The sequence below is a fragment of the Sycon ciliatum genome, chromosome 2, assembly GCF_964019385.1.
Source record: "Sycon ciliatum chromosome 2, ocSycCili1.1, whole genome shotgun sequence".
Taxonomy (NCBI): Eukaryota; Metazoa; Porifera; class Calcarea; order Leucosolenida; family Sycettidae; genus Sycon; species Sycon ciliatum.
In genome coordinates this window covers 46,724,140-46,749,600 of record NC_088644.1, presented here as the reverse complement: position 1 = coordinate 46,749,600, position 25,461 = coordinate 46,724,140, and the positions used below count along the sequence as shown (strand labels likewise).

General features: G+C 50.1%; 4 protein-coding genes across 5 annotated transcripts in view; 2 read left to right on the top strand and 2 right to left on the bottom strand.

Annotated features, from left to right (window-relative positions):
- Positions 1-512: 512 nt before the first annotated feature.
- LOC135810646 (uncharacterized) lies at positions 513-2,864 on the bottom strand. The gene has a single exon (XM_065324137.1). It carries the CDS (start codon positions 2,862-2,864, stop codon positions 513-515), a length of 2,352 nt encoding a protein of 783 aa, XP_065180209.1.
- Positions 2,865-3,308: 444 nt separating this feature from the next.
- LOC135810645 (uncharacterized) lies at positions 3,309-5,078 on the bottom strand. The gene has a single exon (XM_065324136.1). The coding sequence runs from the start codon at positions 5,076-5,078 to the stop codon at positions 3,309-3,311; it is 1,770 nt and encodes a 589-aa protein (XP_065180208.1).
- A 7,376-nt stretch (positions 5,079-12,454) lies between these two features.
- Positions 12,455-16,513, top strand: LOC135810644 (uncharacterized protein K02A2.6-like). Its single transcript, XM_065324135.1, has one exon. It carries the CDS (start codon positions 12,455-12,457, stop codon positions 16,511-16,513), a length of 4,059 nt encoding a protein of 1,352 aa, XP_065180207.1.
- Positions 16,514-17,747: 1,234 nt separating this feature from the next.
- Positions 17,748-25,461, top strand: part of LOC135810916 (fibrillin-3-like) — a 128,515-nt gene continuing 120,801 nt past the window's right edge. For both annotated transcript variants that reach the window (XR_010552458.1, XM_065324305.1), the window contains exon 1: positions 17,748-18,074. Coding sequence is in view for 1 of the 2 variants with exons in the window: in XM_065324305.1 (XP_065180377.1) it covers positions 18,044-18,074 (31 nt within the window). In the remaining variant the exon portion in view is untranslated. The remainder of the gene's footprint in view (positions 18,075-25,461) is intronic.

The following is a 25,461-nucleotide window of genomic DNA, read 5'->3' as shown; positions in this document are numbered from 1 at the left end:
ACGACACCGTAGCGTCCCCACGCTTGACTGGCAAAGAAAACAGCAAGCAAAGAAAATCGGCCAGCGGGCGCAGTTCAAACATCTCGAACGACACGCTTAAAGCAAAACACGTGACGGAAAATAATGCATGATGTCATCTGTACTCACGCGGACATGCAAAAAGGTCAAATCTACACAAAAGCGAGTGCCGCAAGAAACAACACAAATAAATAATAATTCAAACAGCGAAGAACTAGAAAGGCAGATTTCTAATTAACGTAATGTATCGTAGAATCCCAGCGCAACTGCCGGAGGATGCTGGCACCCACCAGACGGGTGGTGGTTGCCCCTGCCAGAGAGATAGAACGAAAACTGAAGCAGAGGAGCCACGTTACAAATAGTAAAAAGCACAAGGTAAGAATAATCGAGCAGTGTCCAATTACGACATACTGAGTAATATACATGTTAAACGAAGACAAACACTAACAAATGGAGAAAGTTCCAACATTTCCCCTCTCACGAACAACTCCAGACTAATCGGAAGTCGTGAGATCATCATACTGACCGGTACCTTCATCGATGGGTTCAACTTCCAACGGCACCAACTGCGTTATCGGCCGCTTGGACTGCTTGGCGCCAATTCTGATGTTCACTACACAGACCAATCCATCAGATCCGGGGAACACTTCTATCACTTTTGCTAGCGGCCAACGCCCTCTTGGAGTAGACTTGTCCATGCAGAGGACAATGTCACCGGGCTTGATGTTGCGGCTGCGTCGAGACCATCGCTGAAGCACATTCAGCCGAGGCACTATTTCTCGAAGCCATCGCCGCCATACCTCGCGTAGGCGCTGTTGGAGGAGCCGCCAACGACGCTGTGGGTGCAACTGAGCAACTTCTCCGAGTGGCAGACTCAGCTCGCACTGTCCAGCTAGGAAGTGCATCGGTGTTAGCGGTGCGGCGTCATCCACGTCAGTCCGGACAGCGGTCAACGGACGCGAGTTGAGCAGGCCTTCCGCACTCACCACGGCAGTTACAAGTTCCTCATCAGTGAGATTGGCCTCGGACAGAGTTGCCATCATTGCGCGCTTTGCTGCCTTGACCACACACTCGAATACGCCGCCAAAGTGCGGAGCGAGAGGCGGATTGAAGCGCCAGTGAACTCCTTGGCTGGCCATACTTGCGGCCACTTCACCAGAACCTAGCGCTTGAACGGCTTCTCTTAGCTCGCGCTCTGCACCGACAAAGTTCGTCCCGTTGTCTGACACGACCTCAGCTGGCACGCTTCTGCGCTTGCAGAAACGGGTGAATGCTAGCAGAAACGACTCGGTGTCCAGGCCATACGCCATCTCGAAATGACAGGCTCGAGATTGCAAACAAGAGAAGACACAGAGGTACCTCTTGAGCTGGGTCTTGCCACGTCCTTGTTTTGTCCGGAACGGACCGGCATAGTCAACTCCCACTCTTGAAAATGCCCGGTACGGTGGAGCTGTTCGGAATAGCGGGAGCGGTGCTATCTGCTGCGAAGCCACAGTGGCCCACTTCTTCTTGCAGAGCACGCAGTGTGCACGGCGAGATCGTGTGACAACCTTGCCACGGATGATCCAAAACCGCAGCATCAGGTTTGCCAAGAGGTGGTTTGGGCCAACACTGTGATCACACTTGCAATCTTCGGCGTCGACTATCAGCTGAGTAATCCGATGGTGCTGTGGCAAGATTATCGGATGCCGGGTATGCTCAGGTAAGTGGCTGGCAGTCTTCAGACGACCTCCAACGCATAGCACACACGGGTAATCCTTGTCGAGCACTGGATTCAGCCGTAGCAGCGGGTCATTCGCTGCAAGGGACTTCCCTGACGTCAGCTGCCGATACGAAGCGGGATAGCTCACTGCTTGTGCGATCGCATACCAGTGACATTCGGCACGCTGGAGCTCATCAGACTTCAGCTCCACAGAGTCGACTGCTGCACTCGCTGCTTCCGGATCCCCTCTCGTGCTAGCATGACGTCGACGACACCGGTTGATGAAACGGTAGCACCAGGCCGTCACTCTTACTAGTCGTTTCCATGACGAGTAGTTGTCGGGGTGGAGACAAAAAACCTCCGCTGACACTTGCCGCACAGCGAACTCCATCACTTGCGCTCGCTTTACCATTCCGGGCAACTCTTTTGGCACGGTTATCTGACGAGACGGCCACTCAGTGTGCTGCTGGACGAGTAACTCAGGGCCGTTCCACCATACTGCATCACTGGCTAGCTGGGCTGCTGTCAAGCCTCTGGTGCCCTTGTCGGCTGGGTTTCCAGGAACGTGGTTCCACTGGCTGCCAGCTGAATACTCTTGTACTTCAGCTATCCGGTTGCCCACGTCGACTTTAAACTTTCTGGAATGTGCTCTCACCCAGTGAAGCACGTTCATCGAGTCGGACCAGTAGGTGGCATCAGCCTGCGGCAGATCTAGCGCGTCATTCACTGTCTGGGCCAGGCAAACACCAAGCACAGCACCCTTCAGCTCCAGCTTCGGGATCGACATCTTCTTAATGGGACATGGACTCGCCTTGGCGAGTGCTAGCGTCACTCGCACATTGCCGACTGGGTACTCAGCACGGACGTACACGTTAGCGGCGTAGGCGGCATCTGAAGCATCCGTGAACACGTGCAGCGACAATGTAGCGACAGATGACTCGCGACCCGGACACTTGAAACAGCGCGGCGCACGGATCAGCGCCGGATCTCCCAGCTCGCTAAACCAGGATGTCCATCTCCACGTGTGCTCAGCGTCCAGTGGATCCTCCCAGCCCATGCCGAGGATGCACAGCTCCTGGAACATGACACGAGAGCGAATCGTGAAGGGAGCTAGTTGTCCACGTGGGTCGAATATAGATGCCATCTTACTCAGCACGGCTCGCTTGGTCAGCTTCTCTGTTGCGGGCGGCTTGAACTCAAAGGCGAAGGTACCATCCTCTGCCTACCACATCACGCCTAGCGTCTTGACTGATGGTAGCGCACAGTGATCATGATCATTGATGCTAGCTACGAGCTGCGGTGAGCGGTCAGCTTCCGGTACGCCGTCCATCACCTCCGAGCTATTGCTGAGCCACTTGCGGAGGTGGAAGCTGCCCTGCTCAAGGATGTCCTGTACTGTCTGCTGTGTGCGGATGGCTTCCGGTACGGAGACAGCAGAGTGCAGCAGATCATCCACATACATGTCTCGGTCAACGATCTGCAACATGGCTGGGTCATACTTGTCGGCTGTCTCGCGGCACACCACTTGTAGCGCCTTGCAGGCCAAGTACGGAGACGCCTTCATGCCGAACACCAACCTCTGGAACTCTTATACGCGTGAGTCCCACACAAAGCGATGATATCGGCGGTCTTGCTCAGCCAGCACGACTTGCAGGAACATCTCGGTAATGTCCGCCGTGAGCGCTACTGGAACCTTGCAGAACCGCAGAAGCACTTTCACTAGGTCATTCTGCAGAGCGGGTCCAGGGTACATACACTCATTGATCAACAATTTCCCGTTATACTTGGCAGCAGCATCAAAGACGACACGTACCTTCGTGGTGGCCTTGTCGTCTCGTACAATGGCGAAGTGCGGCAGGAACCACTGGTCGTCGCCATCTGCCTCAACCTCTGCTGCCGACACTGTGCGCACATAGCCTTTGTCAATGTGGCTACGGATGACCTTGCCGTATGCTGCCTTCAGCTCTGGACGCTTGTCCAGCGATTTCTCTAGCATGCGCAGGCGATGGTCCGCCATGGCGCGATTAGCGGTGACACCAGGCTCGCCGTTGCTGTGGACCCATGGGATTGCCATGGTGACTCGCTGATCATGGAAGCTGATGGATTTCTCAACGATCTCCTCAGCCACCTTCTCTGCAGGGGTGATGTAGGTGCCTTCGTGCTTCATACCGACTGCCTCCAGATTCCAGAAATTCTGGACAAGGCTGTCTATGCTGCATTCGCCGTATAAAGCATGCACGAAGTTGACAGACAACTCGTCATCACTGGGTGCACTGGGCGTTGGGCCCATACACACCCATCCCAGTGGCGTCTTGCGGGCAATTGGTCCACCGCTGCTGCTTCTGTACTCCGCGAGTGATGCGTGGGCATCAATGACGTCTAGACCAATCAGGAGGTCGACCGTGGTGCTGGAGATTTCGGGAAAGTCTATGAACTTCAGATGTTCATAGCTGGACTTGTACCAGCTCCAGTCGACGACCTGCGTCTTCTTGGTCACACGATCATATACCCATGCCTTGAGCGGGTATGACACTGTTTCATCAATGGATTCCATCTGCACCTTGACCAGTTCCCGATAGCCGGAGGTCTGCTGCGCACCAATCGTGGATGTGTTCAACATGTGAACTTCACCTGCCATGTCCAACTCATGGGCTACATCCTCCCGTATGAAGCTTGCAGTCGAGCCTGAGTCCAGCATGGCCGTACAGATTGCCGACTTGCCAGTTGGGCCAATAATCTTCACTGGCACGGTAGCGAAAGCGGTAGTCTGCGGCACACTGACACTAGCATGGTGAGAACTTTCCTGCCGGGGTGCCGTAGCTGCTGGTCGCATCGTAGCGGGATTCTGCGCTGCAGCTTGTGGCTGCACTGACTTGCTGTAGTGCAGAAGTGAGTGGTGCCTCTCTCCACAGTGGCAACGTTCCAGCTTCTGGCACTCACACGCCCAGTGTCCATGCTCCAAACAACAGCTACACAGCTTGGCACGCTTGGCCAGGTCCCAGCGGCGCTTGGTTGTCAGCGCCCTGAATTCCGGACACTCTGCTGTGGCATGGCTCTTGCTGCATTTGGCACACTGCTGAGTACTGAGCTCCACAGCATACACAGCAGATGACCTAGGCTTTGGCGGGACCGCAGGAGGTGTCTTGTTCAACTTCTCTGTGCCGACTGTCGCCAAGATGTCATCGGCTTGCTTAGCGTTCTGGACCCGTTTTACCAGCCAGAACGACAACGTGGTTGCGTTGCATTTGCTGTCTGGATGTTGTTCGTAAAATCGTATAACTACACTTCTGGGTAGCTTCTCCAGCGCACTTAGGAATAGCTCCCTACCAGGGGTCTCTCCAGCCAAGTCCAGGTTCATGAGCACATTTCTGAGCTTGACAGCAAACTTCCGGACAGACTCGGTGTCCCTGTCAGAGGCAATGCGTGGGTGATTCAGAATCTCTCTCTCTTGCTAGGCAAGATGGCGATCGGAACCACCAAACCAGCGCTCAAGCTCCGTCCAGGCTGCAGTGTATGCACCCGGACCGTCGAACATATCCGCGATAATGTCTTCGGCCGAGCTACCCTGCAGCGCCTCCTTCAGTCGTGCCAGTTTATATTCGTCAGAGACGAAGCGGTCCTCGTCCACGAGGCGCTTAATGTTTGTTTCCACCGTACAAACTGCTGGGTCCTGCCACTAAATTTGGGCAGCTCTAGTGGCTTCAGATGGTGAAAAGCGCTTACTCCATGTGGCGGTTGCATACTGGCAAGCCAATCGCTAACATGGGGGTCGACAGCAGATTCCGGTTGAGGAGACCACTCAGAAAGTCTACTGGCAGGAGCACTATAACCAACTGACGTCACACTTAGTCTGCTGCTCAGACTACTTGGCTTTGGTGGTGGTGTTGGCCGTGTGCGTGGTGCTGGTAGAGGTGGCGCAGGCCGCATGTGCGGTGGTGTTAACGTTGGCACAGGGGTAACCTGTTCTGCGACTGCTGATTGTTGGCCTGATGCCACTTGGCCAGAAACCGACTCAACAGGCGAATCTAAGATCGCCTCAGAAGCAGCCATCACACCAACACTCTCCTTATCAAACTTCGCCTCCCACTCGTCCAACTCATTCAGCAGTTGCTCACTCTCTTGGGATTCCAACATGCTGCGCATAATTTCTAAAACCGAATTCAGCTCTGACCGTACAAATTCTAATTCACGGACATCAGGCTGCAAATATCGGCGAGACGGCGACGAGCAAGCAATCAGAGTTCGCAAGCGGTTACTGATCCGCGTGTGGCGTCTACGGAGGTTTGTTCTGCGACAAATCAACTCTTTCCAGCGGTCCTCAAGTTCCTCAACAGGAGTTTCACCCAAGCTCGTACCATAATGGCGTGTCGTAAAACTACGAGTCACAAAATCTGGTGGTGGCGGAAACGCCATTACCATCGCTGACACTACCAGTCGAAACCTGTCGGATCCGGCTCGAAGAACCAAATGGTTCACCGGTTCCCTCGCAAACCCACATTTGCATCAGACACAACCATTGGAAGCATCGAACTATTTAGAAGACTGTATTACCAAACATGTTCTCAAAACACCATTGAAGAATCTAACTCAAAAAAGAACAAAGAACGGAGAGCTGGGGACGCACGTACCCGGCCCCGTACCGGACACACAGCCAAGAAGGACGACACCGTTGCGTCCCCCCGCTTGACTGGCAAAGAAAACAGCAAGCAAAGAAAATCGGCCAGCGGGCGCAGTTCAAACATCTTGAACGACACGCTCAAAGCAAAACACGTGACAGAAAATAATGCATGATGTCATCTGTACTCACGCGGACATGCAAAAAGGTCAAATCTACACAAAAGCGAGTGCCGCAAGAAACAACACAAATAAAAAATAATTCAAACAGCGAAGAACTAGAAAGGCAGATTTCTAATTTATCGAAGAACAAGAATGTATCGTAGAATCCCAGCGCAACTGCCGGAGGATGCTGGCACCCACCAGACGGGTGGTGGTTGCCCCTGCCAGAGAGATAGAACGAAAACTGAAGCAGAGGAGCCACGTTACAAATAGTGAAACGCACAAGGTAAGAAAAATCGAGCAGTGTCCAATTACGACATACTGAGTAATATACATGTTAAACGAAGACAAACACTAACAAATGGAGAAAGTTCCAACAATTATTGTAAAGATTTCCTTTTCATCTTGTCTCTTAGTGTTGTGATCTTTCCACAATATTGTGTTGCATTGTTTATAAAAAAAAAGTTACCTAGAGTTAACCAGTTACCCAGAGTAACCCAGTTCAAGAGTACCCAGAGTCACCCAGTTACCCAGAGTCACCCAGTTACCCAGAGTCACCCAGTTACCCAGAGTCACCCAGTTACCCAGAGTCACCCAGTTACCCAGAGTCACCCAGTTACCCAGAGTCACCCAGTTACCCAGAGTCACCCAGGTACCCAGAGTCACCCAGTTGCCCAGAGTCACCCAGTTACCCAGAGTCACCCAGTTACCCAGAGTCACCCAGTTATAGGGGATTCACACACACGGGTAAACCTGAGGTCACGGGACAAGGTAAAAGTTCAGACCTTCGGTCAACGGAGTGGGGCCGTTCACACCCGTGGTCAGTTTTGCCTTGGCCGCACGTTTGGCCATGAACTTGTGGCGGGGCAACTCAAAAAATAATCCGTACTGCATTTTTGTAGTACATTCTGTACTGTATCTTGCATTCGCCATGCACGATATTCCGATGGGCACTGTGTGAAAATGCAAGTTGCGATGCACTCGTACAACTAGGGTTCAGAGTTCTCGCCAAAGACAAGATCTACGCATGCTCGTCTTATAGCCATGGGATTTTTCCCTTGACAAACGCCCTGAGGCCCACGGCCACGGCTTTGCCAATTTTTTCCCGAGAGGTTCTTCCTTTCCCCCAGTACCATAGTTTCCATAACAACTTTCCCATAACCGTGATTTTACCCGTGTGTGTGAATCCCCTATTACCCAGAGTCACCCAGTTACCCAGAGTCACCCAGTTACCCAGAGTCACCCAGGTACCCAGAGTCACCCAGTTACCCAGAGTCACCCAGTTACCCAGAGTCACCCAGGTACCCAGAGTCACCCAGTTACCCAGAGTCACCCAGTTACCCAGAGTCACCCAGTTACCCAGAGTCACCCAGAGTTCACCAGTTGCCCAGTTACCCAGAGTCACCCAGAGTTCACCAGTTACCCAGTTACCCAGTTGCCCAGTTACCCAGTTACCCAGTTACGCAGTCACCCAGTTACCCAGTTACCCAGTTACCCAGTTACCCAGAGTCACCCAGAGTCACGGAGTCACCGATTCACCCAGAGTCGCCCAGTCGCCCTGTTGCCCAGTTGCCCAGTTACCCAGTTACCCAGTCACCCAGTTACCCAGTAACCAGACTACCCAGTCACGGAGTCACCCCGTCAGCTAATGGGTCTCATCTCACCCAGTCAGGTAATGACAATGCATATCGCCTTAACCTGCCGACAACCTTACGCTGCCACCCTGTGTTCAATGGGACCGCGCTGAAATCATACAAAGTGAACGCAATTCCTGGGCGCCGCCAGCCGCCTCGGCCGCCTGCAACTGATTTGGACGGCAACACAGAGTAAATTGTTGAGGAAATCTTGGATCACCGAGTATGCAAAGGCACACCCGAGTTTTGGTTAAGTGGAAGGGTTATGTGGAGACAACTTGGGAGCCAGAGAATTTTCTCAAGGACGAGTCCGGAAGAAATATTGCTCCACTTGTGTTCTTAAGTATTTCATTCTATTGTGTTTTGCACAATGGAGAGGAGGGGATGGTGTAACCTTTACACCTTCTTCTGCCTTCCTATCACTGCACACCTATATACGCGCCTGTCACTGCACACCTATGTACACGCCTATCACTGCACACCTATGTACGCGCCTATCAGTTGCATACCTTGTGCAACTTCTAGTACTTACTGCTCACGGCTAACATTGGCACCTGTTATTCTACTTACTGTATAAAACTGCTTCTTTACTAATAAAGAGACGATTATTCCTCAACTGACTAAGTGAGACGTTTACAGGGATGGTCAAAGCAGCGGGAAGCGTGTATAAAACGGGAGTAGCGGAGACAGATGCGGCATGGACATGATCATTCTCGACATCCATGTCCGCCTGCTGCATGCTGGTCCAAGCCACACCCTCGCACAGCTTCACCTCAACTTCTGGGTTCGTCATGGTCGTCAGGCTGTTCACTATGAACTGAAGTTATGTCTTGTGTGCCTTCGGCAAGACTCACCACTGTATCGTCTTCCTTTGATGCCGCCTCTACCTTCCGAGCGTGTCAACCCTGCTCATCCATTTGAGTTCACCGGTCTGGACTACTTTGGACCATTGCTGATCAAGCAGTCCGACTCCTCCACGACCAAGGTGTGGGTCTGTTTATTCACCTGTTTCGCTGTCCGTGCAGTCCATCTCGAGTTTGTGGATGACTATGAGCGTACCTCTCTTCTTCTCTTGGTATGATCATCTCAAGAGCTAGGTGGAGGCTCTTTGGGCACGCCCTTCAGCTCTCGGCGAACTATTCACCATTACTGAGCATGGGAGCGTGCTTCGCAGAGCCTGGTCCAGGGGGCTGGAGGGGACGACGAAGAAATACGCTGGAAACGCTACTCGTGATGAGATGATGCCAACCAGAATGAATTTTCCTTGTCAAGCATAGTCGGTCTGGAGGCGTTATGGGCCCTTACTGTTGACCGAAGCGGTGGGTGGGCTTCTGTGCCCGTGTGGTGTCGGCACCTTAGTTTTGTCTTCTTTTCGTCTTTTTCTGTAACTGTTGTGGACTTGTGTATCTATTTGAAGTGGCTTATGCGAACACTTTCGGCTGGTTTGCATGATTTGCACCATCTCCACAATTCAATTGGCTGTCTTGAAATGCTATGAGGTACAGACATATATAAATAAATAAAAGTGTCGAGAACGCCCCGCAATTCGCAACGCTGCTACTTCCAAACCAGCTTGTCGCGCACAGTACAAAGTAGTGATAGCGACTTTGGCGATGGTATTTTAGGAAAGGATTTGCTCCCCACACTGGAGCTCGCGCCTCTGCGCCGACTTGACTTGACACTTGACTTAGACTCAGGACCGCTATAATACCAGCGAATCTTCGACTGGGCTAACCTGCAAGAAATTCTGTTGTGCCTGGAGGTGAGGGCATTGTGAATAAGAGAGGGTTGTCGACGTCTGTTTTCTCCGTCCCAGAGCGACACAAACTCAGACTGCTATTTGGTTTTCACTAAGCATTTGTTATGCTGAAAAGTGAGTGTCTGAACTAAGTTATACCCGTGGTGATGTTTGTACATGGAGAGCACTATATAAGTGATGCTCTTCAGCACAATATTCTTCAGCCTACTCATGCTCAACTGATGAGGTGTGATTTCCTCGAAACGTTGTATAGAGAGTGGCGCAGGGTTTCCGAAACGAATTAAATGGCCTTCTCAAAACGAATGTTAAATGGCCTTCGGAAGTGCTGTGGATGGCAGTCGTGGGTAAGTCAAGTATCAAGTCACTGGATAAGCCCGAGCTCCAGTGTGGCGTGAAAATCCTTCGTGCCAAGACAAGATCCTTCGTGCCAAGACAAGGTATACAAGTAAGAACTAAGCGTGACAAGTGTGTATCAGCAACAAAAACAAAAAGAGTGAGAACGAATGATAATAATAACAATAATAAACAAGAAGGTGACAAAACACATTTAGGCACAAGTGGCAACAACGTTGCCACACTACACAACAGAACATTATTTGAACAATTTTAGGGTAATAACACTATCTTTCTGGACACACAAATTCGGCTTATGAATGCGCTGACAAACAGCTTCCAAAACTTGTAACTGCAAAAGATAACCCTGACGAGCACGGCACAAAACAGAAAAACAGGAATCAGAATAAGTACGACAACAGTCAGTACTAGAAACCAAATGATTGTATACTGAAGACTTGTTATTACGAGACGGACGCACACAATCTCGACTCACGCGCACACCCTCACACTCACTCTCACCCTCACTCAGCTCACCTTCTCCCTCACTGTCGGAATCAGAACCTGCTCCGTCATCCACCGCGGTTTGACTCTCCTCCTCACTTGCATCATCCTGCGTCTCACCTTCACCACCCACGCCTACCCTGAATGCCGTTGCCTTCACGTCAGTCGTCGTCCTTTCCGATTGTTTCCTTTGTATTTTTACCGTGAATTCATAGGTCCGGTTGTAATCTGCTGTAGATCTCCGTGGTCTGTCATTTGCTGCTTTGTTTTGTGGATTAGTTGTTGTTGTTGTTGGATGTGAACCTGGTGTTGTTGTTGGATGTGAAGCTGGTGTTGTTGTTGCAGCCATGGTTGTTGGTCTTTCTGTTGAACCCAGCTCTGGTTCCGGTGGGACAAATCGACCGCCGCGGGTGCTCCCCACCAACACAGACCTCGAAGGAGGAGGATCAGGGGAGGCAGAGGTGCTGTCACCACTCGAGGCACAGCCCCATGCAAAGCACCCAGAGGCACAGACTCAGGCACACCCCAGGGCTGCACCAGTGGCGGTTCTGCACGCACCTCCAAAGAGCTGCCAAGCTCCAGCCCGTCCAACACAGATGTCAGAGGGGGAGCGGCAGACAGCAGCAGGGAACTATCCTGCCGTCTAGGTGATGGGTTTTTCCTAGGCCTTCCGCGTTTGGGCCTCTCAGATTGCGCACTGGGTGGAAGTATGTGAAGTGGAGTGTGTTGTTTGATACGTGCGTTCAGGTGCTGAACAGTCCTACCAACATACCGACTAGCACAATGTCGGCATTCGAAGTTGTAGATAACATGACTGAGGTTCTTGTTTATTATTGTTATTATTATCATTCGTTCTCACTTTTTTGTTTTTGTTGCTGATACACACTTGTCACGCTTAGTTCTTACTTGTATACCCTTGTTTTCTGCACACTTTTGTGAGAAATCGCACCTCGATATTCCAGTGCTGTCATTGTATCGTGTCACCCTACCTTGATTGCTATATTATTTCCTTTGTTCTCATTTTGTTCTTTAGTGCAACGGTGATTCCTGAAGAGTGTTGTACGAAAACTTGTTCGAATCATCTTTTTTTTCCATTGCCCTTTTTCTTCTTACATGTATTTTTCCTTACCCTTTAGGTTGTTTCTTGCATCGTCTCCATCGCTTACATTGTTAATAAAGTAGTCCACATGTCGCTTCAGCTCGTCCTACTTATTGCCGTATTAAAATTATTGTCTCCTCGTCGAATTTTTAAATAATAATAATAATGTAATGTAAAACTGTGAAGACAATGTGCAATAAAACAATGAAAATGTGAAGAAATGGTGTACAGTTGTGTGTACAGAAGGATGGTATAATTGGGTTGAAATTGTTCAAGTAAAGTGTCATATTTTGTGCGGCCAAGCTTGGCCGTTAATTTTCTAGGTGTAATGTACTGCTGTTATTTGTTATCACTTTGTCCCTTTCTCTTCTTTGTTCATTTTTCAGTTGCAAGTTGTGATATCCGTACTAGTGAGCTACCTCACGTGATAGATCATTATCTTTCTACTCCTCTACTCTAAGTTGTATCAGCCGCGCATGCTTTTCCGTTGTGCTGCTGAGCTTCTCTGTCGTTCTAGTTCGACGTTCTAGCTTTGATCTTGAAGTCAACAGTTCCCCTTTTGTCTTGTCCTGAACTGCTCTGGTGTGATCATAATATTTGGCGACGAAGTCCTTGATTCAGCTGCCACGATGAGCACAGTAAAATCATTGAACCCGTTTGATCTGGAACCGCCTGAGTCGGTTGGCCCTCGTTGGGAGAAATGGCTGGCTCGTTTCGATAATTATTTGATTGCAGCAAACATCACGGAAGACGAGCGGCAGAGAGCCCAGCTCTTGCACGGTGGCGGTGAGGACGTGTTTGACGTCTACCTCACCTTTGACAGCAGTAGCATTACAAGTTACGACGACTTGAAGGATGCTCTGACGGCTCACTTCAGTCCGAAGCGCAACAGGGAATACGAGGTCTACTTGTTCCGTCGTGAGAAACAATCTCAGTCGGAGACCCTTGATAGCTACGTAACTCGTCTTAGGCGTTTGGGCAAGCACTGTCAATTTGCAGATATGGACACAGAGCTAAAGTCTCAGGTCGTACAGCACTGTGTGTCGTCGAAGGTACGTGAAAAGGCTTTCATGGAGAGCAGCATGTCGTTGGCAGACCTCCTTACTTATGCACGTTCAGTGGAAGTCACGATGTCGTCTGTGGCAGCCATGGCCGGGGCCAGCAGCTTCAGCAAGCCTGAACATCCCCAAGTCCATAAAGTGGAGAGGCGACACCCATCAAGTCGTGACCAGCCCAGTCCTTCCAGTAAGGCCGTTCGCAAATGTAGCGGATGCGGGGGGAAATGGCACGACAACCGCTCGGATTGCCCAGCATGGGGCAAGACGTGCAAGTCCTGCAGCAGGTCGAATCATTTTGCAAAGGTATGCCGGTCGAAGGCTGTGCATCAGTTTTCCGAGCAGAGAGCCCCGGAGTTCGCATCACCTGACCAGACGGCGGAATACAGCGCGGAGCTGCACCACACCAGTTGCTCTGGTCATGTGCGTTCCAACGTGGATCCTTATATGTATAGTGTGAGTCTGGCTGGCACCCCTGTTGTGTTTGAGATAGACACCGGAGCGGCAGTAACAATAATCAACAAAGCGGAGTACCAGACACTGGCGTCGAAAGATACCAAGCAGCAACTCCCCAGTCTGGAGACGAATGACCTGCCGAGCCTTAGGTCGTATGCTGGCAAGATCATACCAGTTATTGGTCGTCTCATCTGCAATGCCCGTCATGCGAAGAACTCGGCTCAGCTGACCATGTTTGTCGTCGAGGGTTCTGGTCCGAATCTGTTGGGTAGAGACGCGCTGCAGACGCTAAAGCTCAACTGGAACCGAGTCTTCAATGTCACCGGAGATCTGAGCAGTGACCTCCTGAGCAAGCATCCTGATGTTTTCAAGCCCGGACTAGGCACCTGGAAGCACGGCAGTGTCAAGCTTGCAGTCGACCGCAATGCTAGACCTCGCTTCCTGAAAGCTCGCTCTGTGCCTTATGCTCTACAGTCTGCCGTGGAGAAGGAGCTGGACAAACTAGTCGACAACAATGTCATTCAGCCAGTCGAATTCGCTGAGTGGGCAGCACCGATTGTGCCAGTTCTCAAGAGCAATGGCCAAGTCCGCATCTGTGGTGATTACAAGTGCACTGTTAACCAGGCAGCCAAGACAGATAAGTACCCATTGCCGAACATAGAGGATTTGTACGTGAAACTTGCTAATGGCTGTTGCTTCACCAAGCTGGACCTCAGTCAAGCTTATCTCCAATTACCACTGGATGAACAGTCTAAACTTCTTACCACCATCAACACCACGAAGGGACTGTTTGTGTACAACCGACTGCCTTTTGGTGTGTCTTCGGCCCCGAGCATATTTCAACGTACGCTCGACCAATTGCTAGCTGGAATACCAATGGTCGTGATCTTCTTGGATGACATCCTTGTCTCTGGCACAACTCGTGAAGAACACGACAAACATCTGAACATGGTTCTGGAACGTCTCAACGCAGCTGGATTGCGTTTGAACCGCACCAAATGTTCATTTGCAAGGTCCTCTGTGACATTCTTAGGTCACATCATCGATGCATCTGGAATTAAGCCCACCAAGGAGAAAGTGCAAGATGTCATTGATGCAAGGGCTCCTACCGACGTCCAAGAGCTGAGAAGCTACCTCGGACTAATCAACTACTACCACAAGTTCATTCCTAACCTGAGCTCAGTACTTGCTCCGTTGTATGAACTATTGTCTTCCAAGAGTTGGGACTGGTCTCATCGTCAACAGTCCGCATTCGAGAGTAGCAAGAAGCTGCTCATTGACTCACCCGTCCGTGTGCATTACGACCCTAAACTACCAATTATTGTGAGCTGTGATGCCTCACCGTACGGCATTGGTGCAGTTTTGTCGCATGTTGTCAATGGCGAGGAGCATCCGGTAATCTTCGCATCGCGTACCCTGTCGTCAGCAGAACGAAACTACGCACAGATTGAGAAGGAAGGCCTCGCCATGGTTTTCGCTGTCAAGCGATTCCACAAGTACCTGTATGGCCAATCATTCACTCTTCAAACAGACCACAAACCTCTGCTGGGTTTGTTCAGCGAGTGTCGGCCCGTTCCTGCTATGGCCAGCGGTCGTATTCAGCGTTGGGCGCTGATGTTAGCCAACTATGACTATGAGCTACAGTACAAGCCCGGCAAATCGAATGGAAACGCTGATGGTCTCAGTCGTCTGCCGGCACCAATGCCCGAATTCCAGGTTCCCGTGCCGGCTGAAACAGTTTTGTCAATGACTGTTTTGGACGGAACTCCCGTAACATCATCGAGCGTTGCGCAATGGTCTCGCCGTGATCCAGTGCTTGCATTAGTTCTTAAGTACGTCCAGGAAGGCTGGCCTAACGACGTGCATAGTGATTACCAAGTGTACTACCGTCGTCGAAGTGAACTCTCCATCATCGATGGGTGCTTACTGTTGGGGTCTCGCGTTGTCATTCCGCCCCAAGGCCGAGAAAAGTTACTGGAAGAGTTACATTTCAGCCATCCCGGCATAACCAGAATGAAGTCGCTCGCCCGCAGCTACGTCTGGTGGCCATCGATCGATGCCGAAATTGAACTCAAGGTCCGCAGCTGTGAGCCATGTCAAGCAACCCAGAAGTCTCCAGCACTACAGCCATTGCATCCCTGGGAGTGGCCAGGCAAACCCTGGACCCGACTGCACATTGATTATGCAGGCCCTGTGGAAGGCAAGATGCTACTTGTGATCGTCGACAGCCACAGCAAGTACATCGACGTGCATGCCGTTCCATCTGCTACGTCGACAGCTACCATTGGCAAGCTTCGTGAGTGTTTCGCTACACATGGTCTTCCGCAACAGCTTGTCTCGGATAATGGCTCAGTGTTCACCAGCTCGGAGTTTCAACAATTCTGCTCAAGTAACGGTATCAAGCATACCTTGGTTTCACCCTACCACCCAGCAAGCAACGGTCTTGCTGAACGAGCAGTTCAAACAGTCAAATCCGGCTTGAAGAAATTGTCAGGTGCTGGTGGAGACCTAGCGTCACGGTTACACCGCTTTCTGTTTCATTATCGCTTAACGCCTCAGTCAACAACAGGCCAGTCACCATTTCAGCTGCTTATGAACCGCACGCCACGTTCTCGTCTTGACCTGACGTTTCCAGATATATCAGCACGTGTCTTGAACAGGCAAGGTGCTGCTGTTGACCGTCGCACAGCTCGGGCGTCGGATCTCTGTTGTGGTGATGCTGTTTGGGTGATTAACTTCACATCGACGCCTAAATGGATGCCTGGTGTGCTGGAAGAATGTCTTGGTCCAGCCACGTTTACTGTACGTCTGGATGATGGTCGCATATGGAAGCGCCATGCTGATCACATTAGACGCCGTCTTCCGTCCGAGGGAGGAGAAATGCTACCCGAGAGTGCAGGCATATCCGACCGGTCATCACCGCCATCAACTTCAACTTCAACTTTGGCAACTGCACAGCCGCCGTCACATGCAGATGCCGAATCACCACAGCCGTCACAGCCAGAGGTTGCCGCCAGCCGCCAGGATGTGGAATCAACATCGCTATCCTCTTCTGCATTTGCTGCACCTTCTGCTGAATCTTCTACTCAGTCTTCTGCTATCTCTGTTAATTCTCCTAGCTCTAATCTGCGCAGGTCTACACGCTCAAGGAAGTCCCCTGATCGTATGAACTTGTAACTGCAGACCTGCTGGGTTTTGCGTTCAGCTCTCTGTTGATATTTGCAGTTCCTTAGTGTGTTACATTGAACTCGCTTCTCGTATCAGCAACAAATTATAGTGAACTCATTTCTCATACTATTGCTTATGTGTTCCTCATCTAATGGTGGAGGGATGTGATATCCGTACTAGTGAGCTACCTCACGTGATAGATCATTATCTTTCTACTCCTCTACTCTAAGTTGTATCAGCCGCGCATGCTTTTCCGTTGTGCTGCTGAGCTTCTCTGTCGTTCTAGTTCGACGTTCTAGCTTTGATCTTGAAGTCAACAGTTCCCCTTTTGTCTTGTCCTGAACTGCTCTGGTGTGATCATAATATTTTGTAATGTACTGCTGTTATTTGTTATCACTTTGTCCCTTTCTCTTCTTTGTTCATTTTTCAGTTGCAAGTTTAGTGTTAGTACACGCATTCGTTATTGCTCTCGCCTTCATTGATAAAATTCACACTTGTAAATTTCACTGCTGTTGTTCTTAGTGTTATTTCTCTAACTTAGATTTTCTATAATCGTTCAATTTTGCTTTCATTGTCCTTTAGTACAACGAAGACTCCTGATGAGTGTTGTACGAAAACTTGTTTGAATCCTCATTTTCTCTACACCATTTGTTCACATTTTCATCGTTTTATTGCACATTGTCTCCGCAGTTTTACATTACATGAATATAGTGTACACAAATGTCGATCCAGCTTGTATTACTGATTGCGGTTATCAAATAAGAATAATAAGAATAATGTCTCAATATCCTTGTTGGTTTTGTTTTTTTTTTGTTTGTTTACTCTATAAGTTACCGTATATTTGACTAATATTCATAACTGGTGACTAATTTGTCTTTTCTCTTTTTAAACTTTGAAGTAGGACACACTTCACGCTCTTGAACATTTTTGAAAGTGTTCACTTGTATTCTTTCATGCCTTATCCTCAGATGAGATACAGGCAACATCAAATGATCATGGACAATGGATTAAATAAAGTAGAGAGGTGATAGAAACGGTGCAATGAGGAAAGGCAAAACAACATTTCTATTTAATCCATTGTCCATGGTTTGATGATCAGGCATGAAAATGTATTTCGTACTAGTGAAAACTTTCAAAATGTTCACGCGCCTGAAGGGCGTTCTACTTCTAAGTGTCAGGCAGTTATGTCTTGTCAGTGTAGTGTTAAATCAAATCTCGTATATTCATGTCTTATGCTATCCAGTGTCAAAGTCCTGTGCACCTGGGCATTTTCAGAAGTTCGTCAATAACGGAAGCGTTGACTACTACTGCCGTTGTAATGAGTTCGTTCCAGTTATTACGCCGAATTGTTCCTCACCTGGATACACATGCCTGGCAAATGGACAATTTCCAATTTGTTTTGGATACACACAATGCGAAAAAGAAGGTTCTACTTACATTTGCACTTGTGAGAACGAATTGAGCCTGAATCAATCCTACTGTTACATAGCTGAAGACTGCCAAAACACAGTGGAAGACTGCGGGAATGGAAACTGCACCATGGATTACCCACCTGAATCCCGAATAAATAGTGAGTACCATTTGAGGGAAAGTACCATACATGGATAATTTTGGACTAAAAGTCATTAATTCAGGGCACTGAATGGGATGTCCGCTGATAGTAAGACAAGCTAACTACCGGTACTATGACTGTGCTATTTTACTTTACTTCATCACATGACCAGGTACCGATGCCTTCTCACCTGGTCTGCCTACTAGAAAATGGCGATGAACTTTAATGAAACATTATGAAAGAACTTTTCTAAGCACTCGCAGACTCCATGACAAGGGAGGCTTTATGGTGGCCAAGGGACGGAAACCTTCAGACTGCCAAGAACACTTGTTGACTTTTCAGGAACTGAGCTACTGACTGACTCGGACATGGAACAGGAGCAAATGGGTAACAACAAGAGCACCGACCGGCACATGACAGTTGGCGAACTCACCATATCGTATTAGATCATGACCAGTGTAGCTTTCTTAAATGTCTGTAGCCGAATAGGCCATTCACACGACGTGCAAACTTTTGCACGCGTGTGACCGAGATAACACTGGAAAACCGTGATCCAGTTCACACGGTGCTGGGCAAACTTTGCAACCGTCAATGTATCCATAGTGACCCCCTGAAAATGCCGGGAAATGTTCAATTTTGAATTTTCCCTTGTTCAAGCACTGCATTTGCAGTACGCACTTTCAACAACCGACACTTTTCCTGGCGTGCAAAGATAATCGCGAGCAAAAGGGCCTCGGCCAAGATAAAAAATCACTTGCACGCGTGTGTCCAAGTTTATCGTATCGGAGTAAATATCCTAGGAAACGGTATGATAAAAGTAAGTTTGCCCGTCGTGTGAATGGCCTATTAGATATCCTTAGCTAAAAAAACGCTAACGTAAACGCAAACCTTTCCGTACTTCGGATCGTTCAAGCTGACTTTTCCCTTAGCTTAAAGTACGTTATAGTTGAGACGAAGTAGTCGTGACAACTATGGCGATATGAATTTTCGTGGAAACAGGTGCGGGAAATTCAAAATTTTGAACAGGGATTAGTTTGCTGTCGTTCCGAAAGAATACCTTGGCGAGGTCTTTTACTCTGGAATAGCAAAAGCACGGCGAAAATGAGTTTTCGCTGTTCCCAGGTCCTTGGAAACCCTTTCCTAAACGCAGCACCGAAGACTGTAAGGGTTCAACTTCTTCAGCTCCAGCACGTCTGGGAGAGGCCGATGAATTTCTTCCTCAGGAGTGCCGTGGAACTGGTCCTTTGTTTCCCAGATGTGATAGAGGGAGAAAGGCACGAAGCAGAGGACGCAGAAATTGTCAACTGAAAGGCAAAACTCGCCAAAAAAGCTAAATGTCACAAGAGGAAGCAATCTCGACTCTCGATCTCACCTCGATCTGCACGACGTGCTTTTTATCTCCCGCCAGTTACAAAACAATGCGAGTTTTTGCATTTTTTGCAGAATTTCCATAACGAACGTCGGCCCGTTATTTTGAGCTCTGTAACGTTTTTCCGTTATCCGATAACGTCTTTTGTCACGGCTGGGAGTGAGTACCGTAAAAGTTAGCGTTATCGTACTTTTGCTAAGGATGTCTATTAGGGCCGATTCCCACTGCGGTACCGTGAGTGCCGTGCCGACGATTCGGGTAGGTCATGTGTACCCCACGGTACGAGCTTGAAGCTGAGAGTGATTTACACCTGTGCACAGTCATTCCGTGCATTCCGTTGGCAGGCCGGATCACCATTTTTTTAATCAATTTCTGACTTTGGTCCTGAGGGAAAATAGCGGGGGCCGGGAGATGACTGGAAAAAGTTGAAGAATCAACCAATCGAAAAGCCAAAAGCCAAGAAAAAACTTCGTACCACAAATACAAAAGAAAGAAAAAACTTCCTTTCGGGGAGTAGTAAAATACCTACTACTACACGGAATGAACTCGCGCCAAAACTGCCTCTCACGTGAGCAAATCACCATGGTACCGTAGTGGGAATCGGAGAAAAGTAGCAGAAATTGAAGACTTTATCTCAACCCGTGGAGTACACATCCTAGGTGTTGCGGAAACTTGGCTGTCAGCCGATGTAACAGACGGAGAAGTAAACATTCCTCATTTCAGTGTGTTCCGCAAAGATCGGGAAGGCAGGCAAGGAGGCGGCGTTGCCTTCTACTGTCATACGTCCTTGCGAGTCCGTCGAAGATGTGACCTCGAGTGTGAGCTGGAGATGCTGTGGCTGGAGATTCTAGCCCCAGGTCGACCAGGCAATGAGACGGTCTTACTGGGCTGCTGCTATCGACCACCTAGTGAATCTGCGGGCTACTGGAATGGGCTGGAGTCAAACCTAGAGACTGCCTGCGGTGGACCGCAGACCACAACTGTGCTAGTAGGAGACTTCAACGTAAACTTTAATGATGCCCATGCTGTGACTCCTTTGCATCATGTACTTAACCAGTTTAGCAACCACATCACATCTCCTACCCGAGTGACCAGCAGTACTGCCACACTACTGGATCTATTCTTGTCTACCGCCCCGATCCAGGGATTTTGCGAGTAGTATAGGGGGGGGGGGGGTTCTGGCTCACCTCAAGGTGAGCCAAAATCGACTTTCTCGATTGGCCCTTCGGGCCGACCTCCCAAGACTCCCCCTCCCCCTATACTACTAGGGGAACAGGTGAGATAATGACTCTATTAGATAATGACTCTTACCAGGAGATAGGGCTCTCATACAGTTTCCCCCTCCCCTATTGTTATGAACCCTCTAAGATTCTCTAAATTGTCAGGATCGTACGACCACACGGCACGAGGACAACACTTTTCCTTTAGACAGTATATTTCACTTCATCGAATAATTAACAATGAACACTAATAACACCAGCTATTTATAGCATGCAAAAACAGCGTACATGCAAAAACATACGCATATAAAACTGGACATAACAGCGTATACAGCAAAACACACACAGCGCATATAGCGTATGCCATGCAGCAACATCAGCGGTACGGCGGAGTCGAAAGACAACATTGCGACGAATACAATGCCATAAGCGCGAAGGCCTTTCCCAATTGAGAACTGGTGGTTTGCAACATTCTCCCCACCAAAGGGCTTCTCACTGCCGTACAACAATGCACACAAGTCAAAAACGATCCGGCGCTCTGACTACGCGCCCAGAACGCGTCATCTCCTGCTGCCGTGGTGGTGGTAACGGTGCTGACGGTTCATACGCTGGCTGCTGAGGGACGATAGCAGGTTGAGCGATATCTGCAAGCCCAGGAGCAACGTCCTGTGACGATACTTCTAACGGCACTAACCTTTGGATCGGCCTCCACAGGGTACTGGTACTCAACTTAACCTTGGCAACACGACGCTTACCATCTCGACCAGGGAATTACTCGATGATCCGTCCCAAACGCCAGAACTGTTTGCGCTTGGTATCGTCGAGAACAAAGACCACATCACCCACAGCTAAAGGGCGCGACATGGTCTGTTGGTGTTTGTTCAGCTGACTTAGGTACTCCACCTCCCAACGATTCTTGACATGCCCCAGTGTCCGACTGAGGTAACGCAATCTCGATGACATCTGCGCAGCGTCCAGGGTACCTGCTGGCTTCTCTGACGACATCCAGATGTCACCCATCATCATTGCAGGGGTTACCGGTGGCTCATCCAGGCTATCAGACACATAAGTTAGCGGACGACTATTCACCACTGCTTCAACCTCATACAAGAGGGTCTCAAGCTCCTGGACCTTCAGAAACGCTGTTCCCATTACCTTTTTCAAGGCACTCTTCACTGTACCAACCATTCTCTCATAGAAGCCTCCATGCCATGTTGCGGCTGGAGGATTGAACATCCATGGCACACTCAGTTTGTCAGATGCCGCCTGGAACGTTGTAGCGTTGTCAGACCTGATCCGAGACGGCAAACTACGTCTCGCGACAAACTTCCGAAATGCTATCAAGAATGACTCAGTACTTAAACTATCGACCACCTCCAAGTGAACTGCTCTGGTGGTGGCACACACAAACAATGCTATCCATACCTTCGGAGATGACTCACCACGGCGCACGTACAACGGACCAGCATAGTCGATGCCGGTAGTTGCGAACGGCCTCTCGTGAACAACTCGGTCTTCCGGCAGCGGCGGGCAGACTTCTGAGGCAGCCTTAGCCTTGTAGCGGCGGCATGTAACACATCGCTGAGTAATGGTGCGTAGCGCCCGTCGACCACCGATAATCCAAAATTTCTGACGGATGAACGACAAGACTCCTTCTACACCTTGGTGCATCCTTTCAACATGCATTTTCTCCAACAGCAACTCGGTCAGATGATGTTTGCCTAACAGGACTGGGTGCTTGGCTCCATACGCCAACTCGCTGTGCTGAAGTCGTCCCCCGGCTCTGAGCACTCCATGCTCATCCAGAAACGGTGCAAGCTGATACACCTTCGACCCAGGCTTCACTGGTTGACCTTGCTTGATCAGCTCAAGATCCTCAGCGAAACATGCGGCTTGAACGATGCGGTACAATACGTTGTCTGCTGCAAAATAGAGTTCAGCACGAGGCTCAGTGTGCTTCCACTGCAACATCCGAGTCACCATGCCCTGTGCCCTCGACTATTTACTGAATCGGAGCCACCATTCCTTATCAGATTCTCGACTACAGGTGGTGGCTGACACTCGTACTTCTACACTGGACTCATCTGTAGCTGCGGTTGAGGATGCAGTGGGCCAGTCATTGGGCTCCGTGATCCAGGTTGGTCCGCCCCTCCAGAACGGACTACGGATCTGCTGTGCATTACTCCCATGCGACGGTAAATCTGCTGGGTTGTGAAGGCCCGGGCAATGGTTCCACACAATGCCGACCTTCTTCGATATCTCTTGGACTTGACTGACGCGGTTAGCCACAAATGTTTTCCATTTGTACGACGGATTACTGATCCAATGAACGGTAGTGAGACTGTCAGTCCAGCCATAGACTTGCGTGACGGTCACACGCAGCTCCTTCACCACAAACTCAGCGTAGCGAGCCGCTAGACATACTGCTTGTAACTCAAGGCGGGCTACCGTGGGTGGAGACACGGGTACCACTTTGGCCTTGGCAAATACCAAGTGCGACTGTCCATTGACGACTGCATACAAACAACATCCAAACGCTTTCTCACTGGCATCGGCGAAGGCATGAAGCGCAATCGGCGTGTCAAGATTGCAGCAAATCCAACGTGGTATGTCAATGCTCACCACTTCGGCCAACTCTCCCCACCATTGCACGGATGCGGCTGCGATGCCATCAGGCAACTTATCATCCCAGTCGCCTCCGACTTTCCAGGCTTGCTGTAGCAGTATCTTTCCCGGCACAACTGCCGGTGCTGCTAGACCTAGCGGATCAAATAATGCCGCAACACACTTGAGGAGGGATCGCCGGGTCCAAACAGACGGCCTATCGGACTCGCCTAGCGCTGCTATGCTGAGCAAGTCATCACTGGTTTTCCATTTCAGACCGAGAACTTTATCTCCGGCCTCTAGATCGCACGGGATTTCGTTGCCTCGCCACTTGCGTAACTCCATGCCAGCATCCGTAAGCACACGCACGCTGAACTCTTGCATCTCCTTAGCTTCCGAGGCATTTGAGACACTAGAGACCAAATCGTCAACGTAGAAACTCGTGAGCAAGAGATCAATACGATCTCGCTCCTTGGGTGCAGACAACGCCCGTAGCTCCTTCAAGTGATGCTGAATCATCGCAGTAAGCATGTATGGCGAGCAGTTTACGCAAAATGGCAGTTTCGTTAGCCTCCAGGTTAACAGTTCATCGCTGTCGCTTCGACCTGGCCACAAGAAACGCAGGTATGGACGGTCTTCGGGATTAACCGCGACCATGAAGAAAGCCTTGCGGATGTCCGCTTGCAGCGCGCTCTTATATTCACGAAACCGTAATAGCATACCTGCGAGACTCGGCAATAGCGACGGTCCAGGGTCAACCATGTCGTTCAACGACTTGCCATCTGGCGCCGTCGCCGAGGCATTGAACACCACTCTTAACTTCGTGGTTGCAGCGTGCTCGCGGAATACACCATGATGCGGTACATAGTACCCGGCATCGCTCTCACATGGCTCCAGCTCAATTGCTCCAAGCTCGCGGTATTCCCTGATCAGCACATCATCATAGAGCGCTCGCTTCCCATTCCTCTTCAGCTTTTCAAGAAGCCGCGTTGCGATGACTCTAGCTTGAGCATAGTTATCCGTTGGGCGACGGTCATTTCGCCACACGAGACCCACTTGGTACCCGCTGCCCTGGCGACATAGCGGGAAAGATGGCAGGTGCTGATGTTGCTCTGGAGGTTCATCCAACTGCCATAGTTTGTCGATGTGGGCTCGTGACACATGACACGGTCACCGGCTGACTGTTACGACTTGGTGCAGACGCTGGACCAGATAATACATTACCTATCTCTGTGTTCCACACCGTCTCACCATTAACTTCCTTCTTGCTGTGCAGTACCGCGTTGATATAGTCTGCACCAATCAGCATATGTATTTCGTCTGATGTCCCTTGTTGAGGCTTGTCACTCAGCTCTACTCCCCAACTGTGCCACTGCGCAATGGTCTGCGGACTTGCACACTTCAGATCCAGCTCTAGCGTTGGTTTCACGAACGCGCGTACCCGAATGCTAGCGGAGCTACCCTGGATCGTGATGGCGTACTTATCCATGCGCTGTTGGGTTGGTTCCGCGCCGAACGGCTTCACCTCTACATTTTCAACCCCAACGTGTTCTGCATCGATTGCTGACACCAACGCTGCAGTCACGAATGACGCCTCAGCACCCGAGTCCAGGAACACGCGAACCTTCGCGTTTCGAGTTCTTCCCTCAATTCGTGCCACTCCGGTCATCAGCCGCACACTTGGCGAGTGTAGACAGCACGATCCAACATTCTTCTCCGTTACTATCTCAGTCGGTTTCTCCCGGCTGTAACCTGCTCTATCCAACACATCATGTATTAGCAGGTGGTGTTTCCTCTGGCATTTCGTGCATCTCGCGCCTGACCGACATTCTCTGGCCATATGGCCATACTTAAGGCAGTTCCAGCAGAGTCTCTCTCGCTGCAGAAAACCCTTTCTCCCTTCCCGTGGCAGCGACTTTAGCTGCTTCTCTGCATCTGTGACCGATATCGCCATGCACTGTGCCGACGCCGTGGGCCTTGGCACGGATCGTTCTACTGGCTTCCTGGCAGTATCACGCTGTCGTCCGTGCGCGACCTGGTAAGACGCGCCGTGCTCCTGTACCTGGCGCAGTGACATCCCGTAGCACTGCCGTTCGACCAGGTACGTCTTCATCTCAGGTCCGCATTGCTCCAAGATTACCTGCTTTGCCATTGCTTGCAGCACCGGGGACATTTTTCCTATATCGGCGCTATACTTGGTGTCCACCTCGCC

Excerpts from the sequence above, each read along its gene's own strand:
- LOC135810646 (XM_065324137.1), bottom strand. The coding sequence starts at position 2,864 with ATGGCATCTATATTCGACCCACGTGGACAACTAGCTCCCTTCACGATT.
- LOC135810645 (XM_065324136.1), bottom strand. The coding sequence starts at position 5,078 with ATGAACCTGGACTTGGCTGGAGAGACCCCTGGTAGGGAGCTATTCCTA.
- LOC135810644 (XM_065324135.1), top strand. The coding sequence starts at position 12,455 with ATGAGCACAGTAAAATCATTGAACCCGTTTGATCTGGAACCGCCTGAG.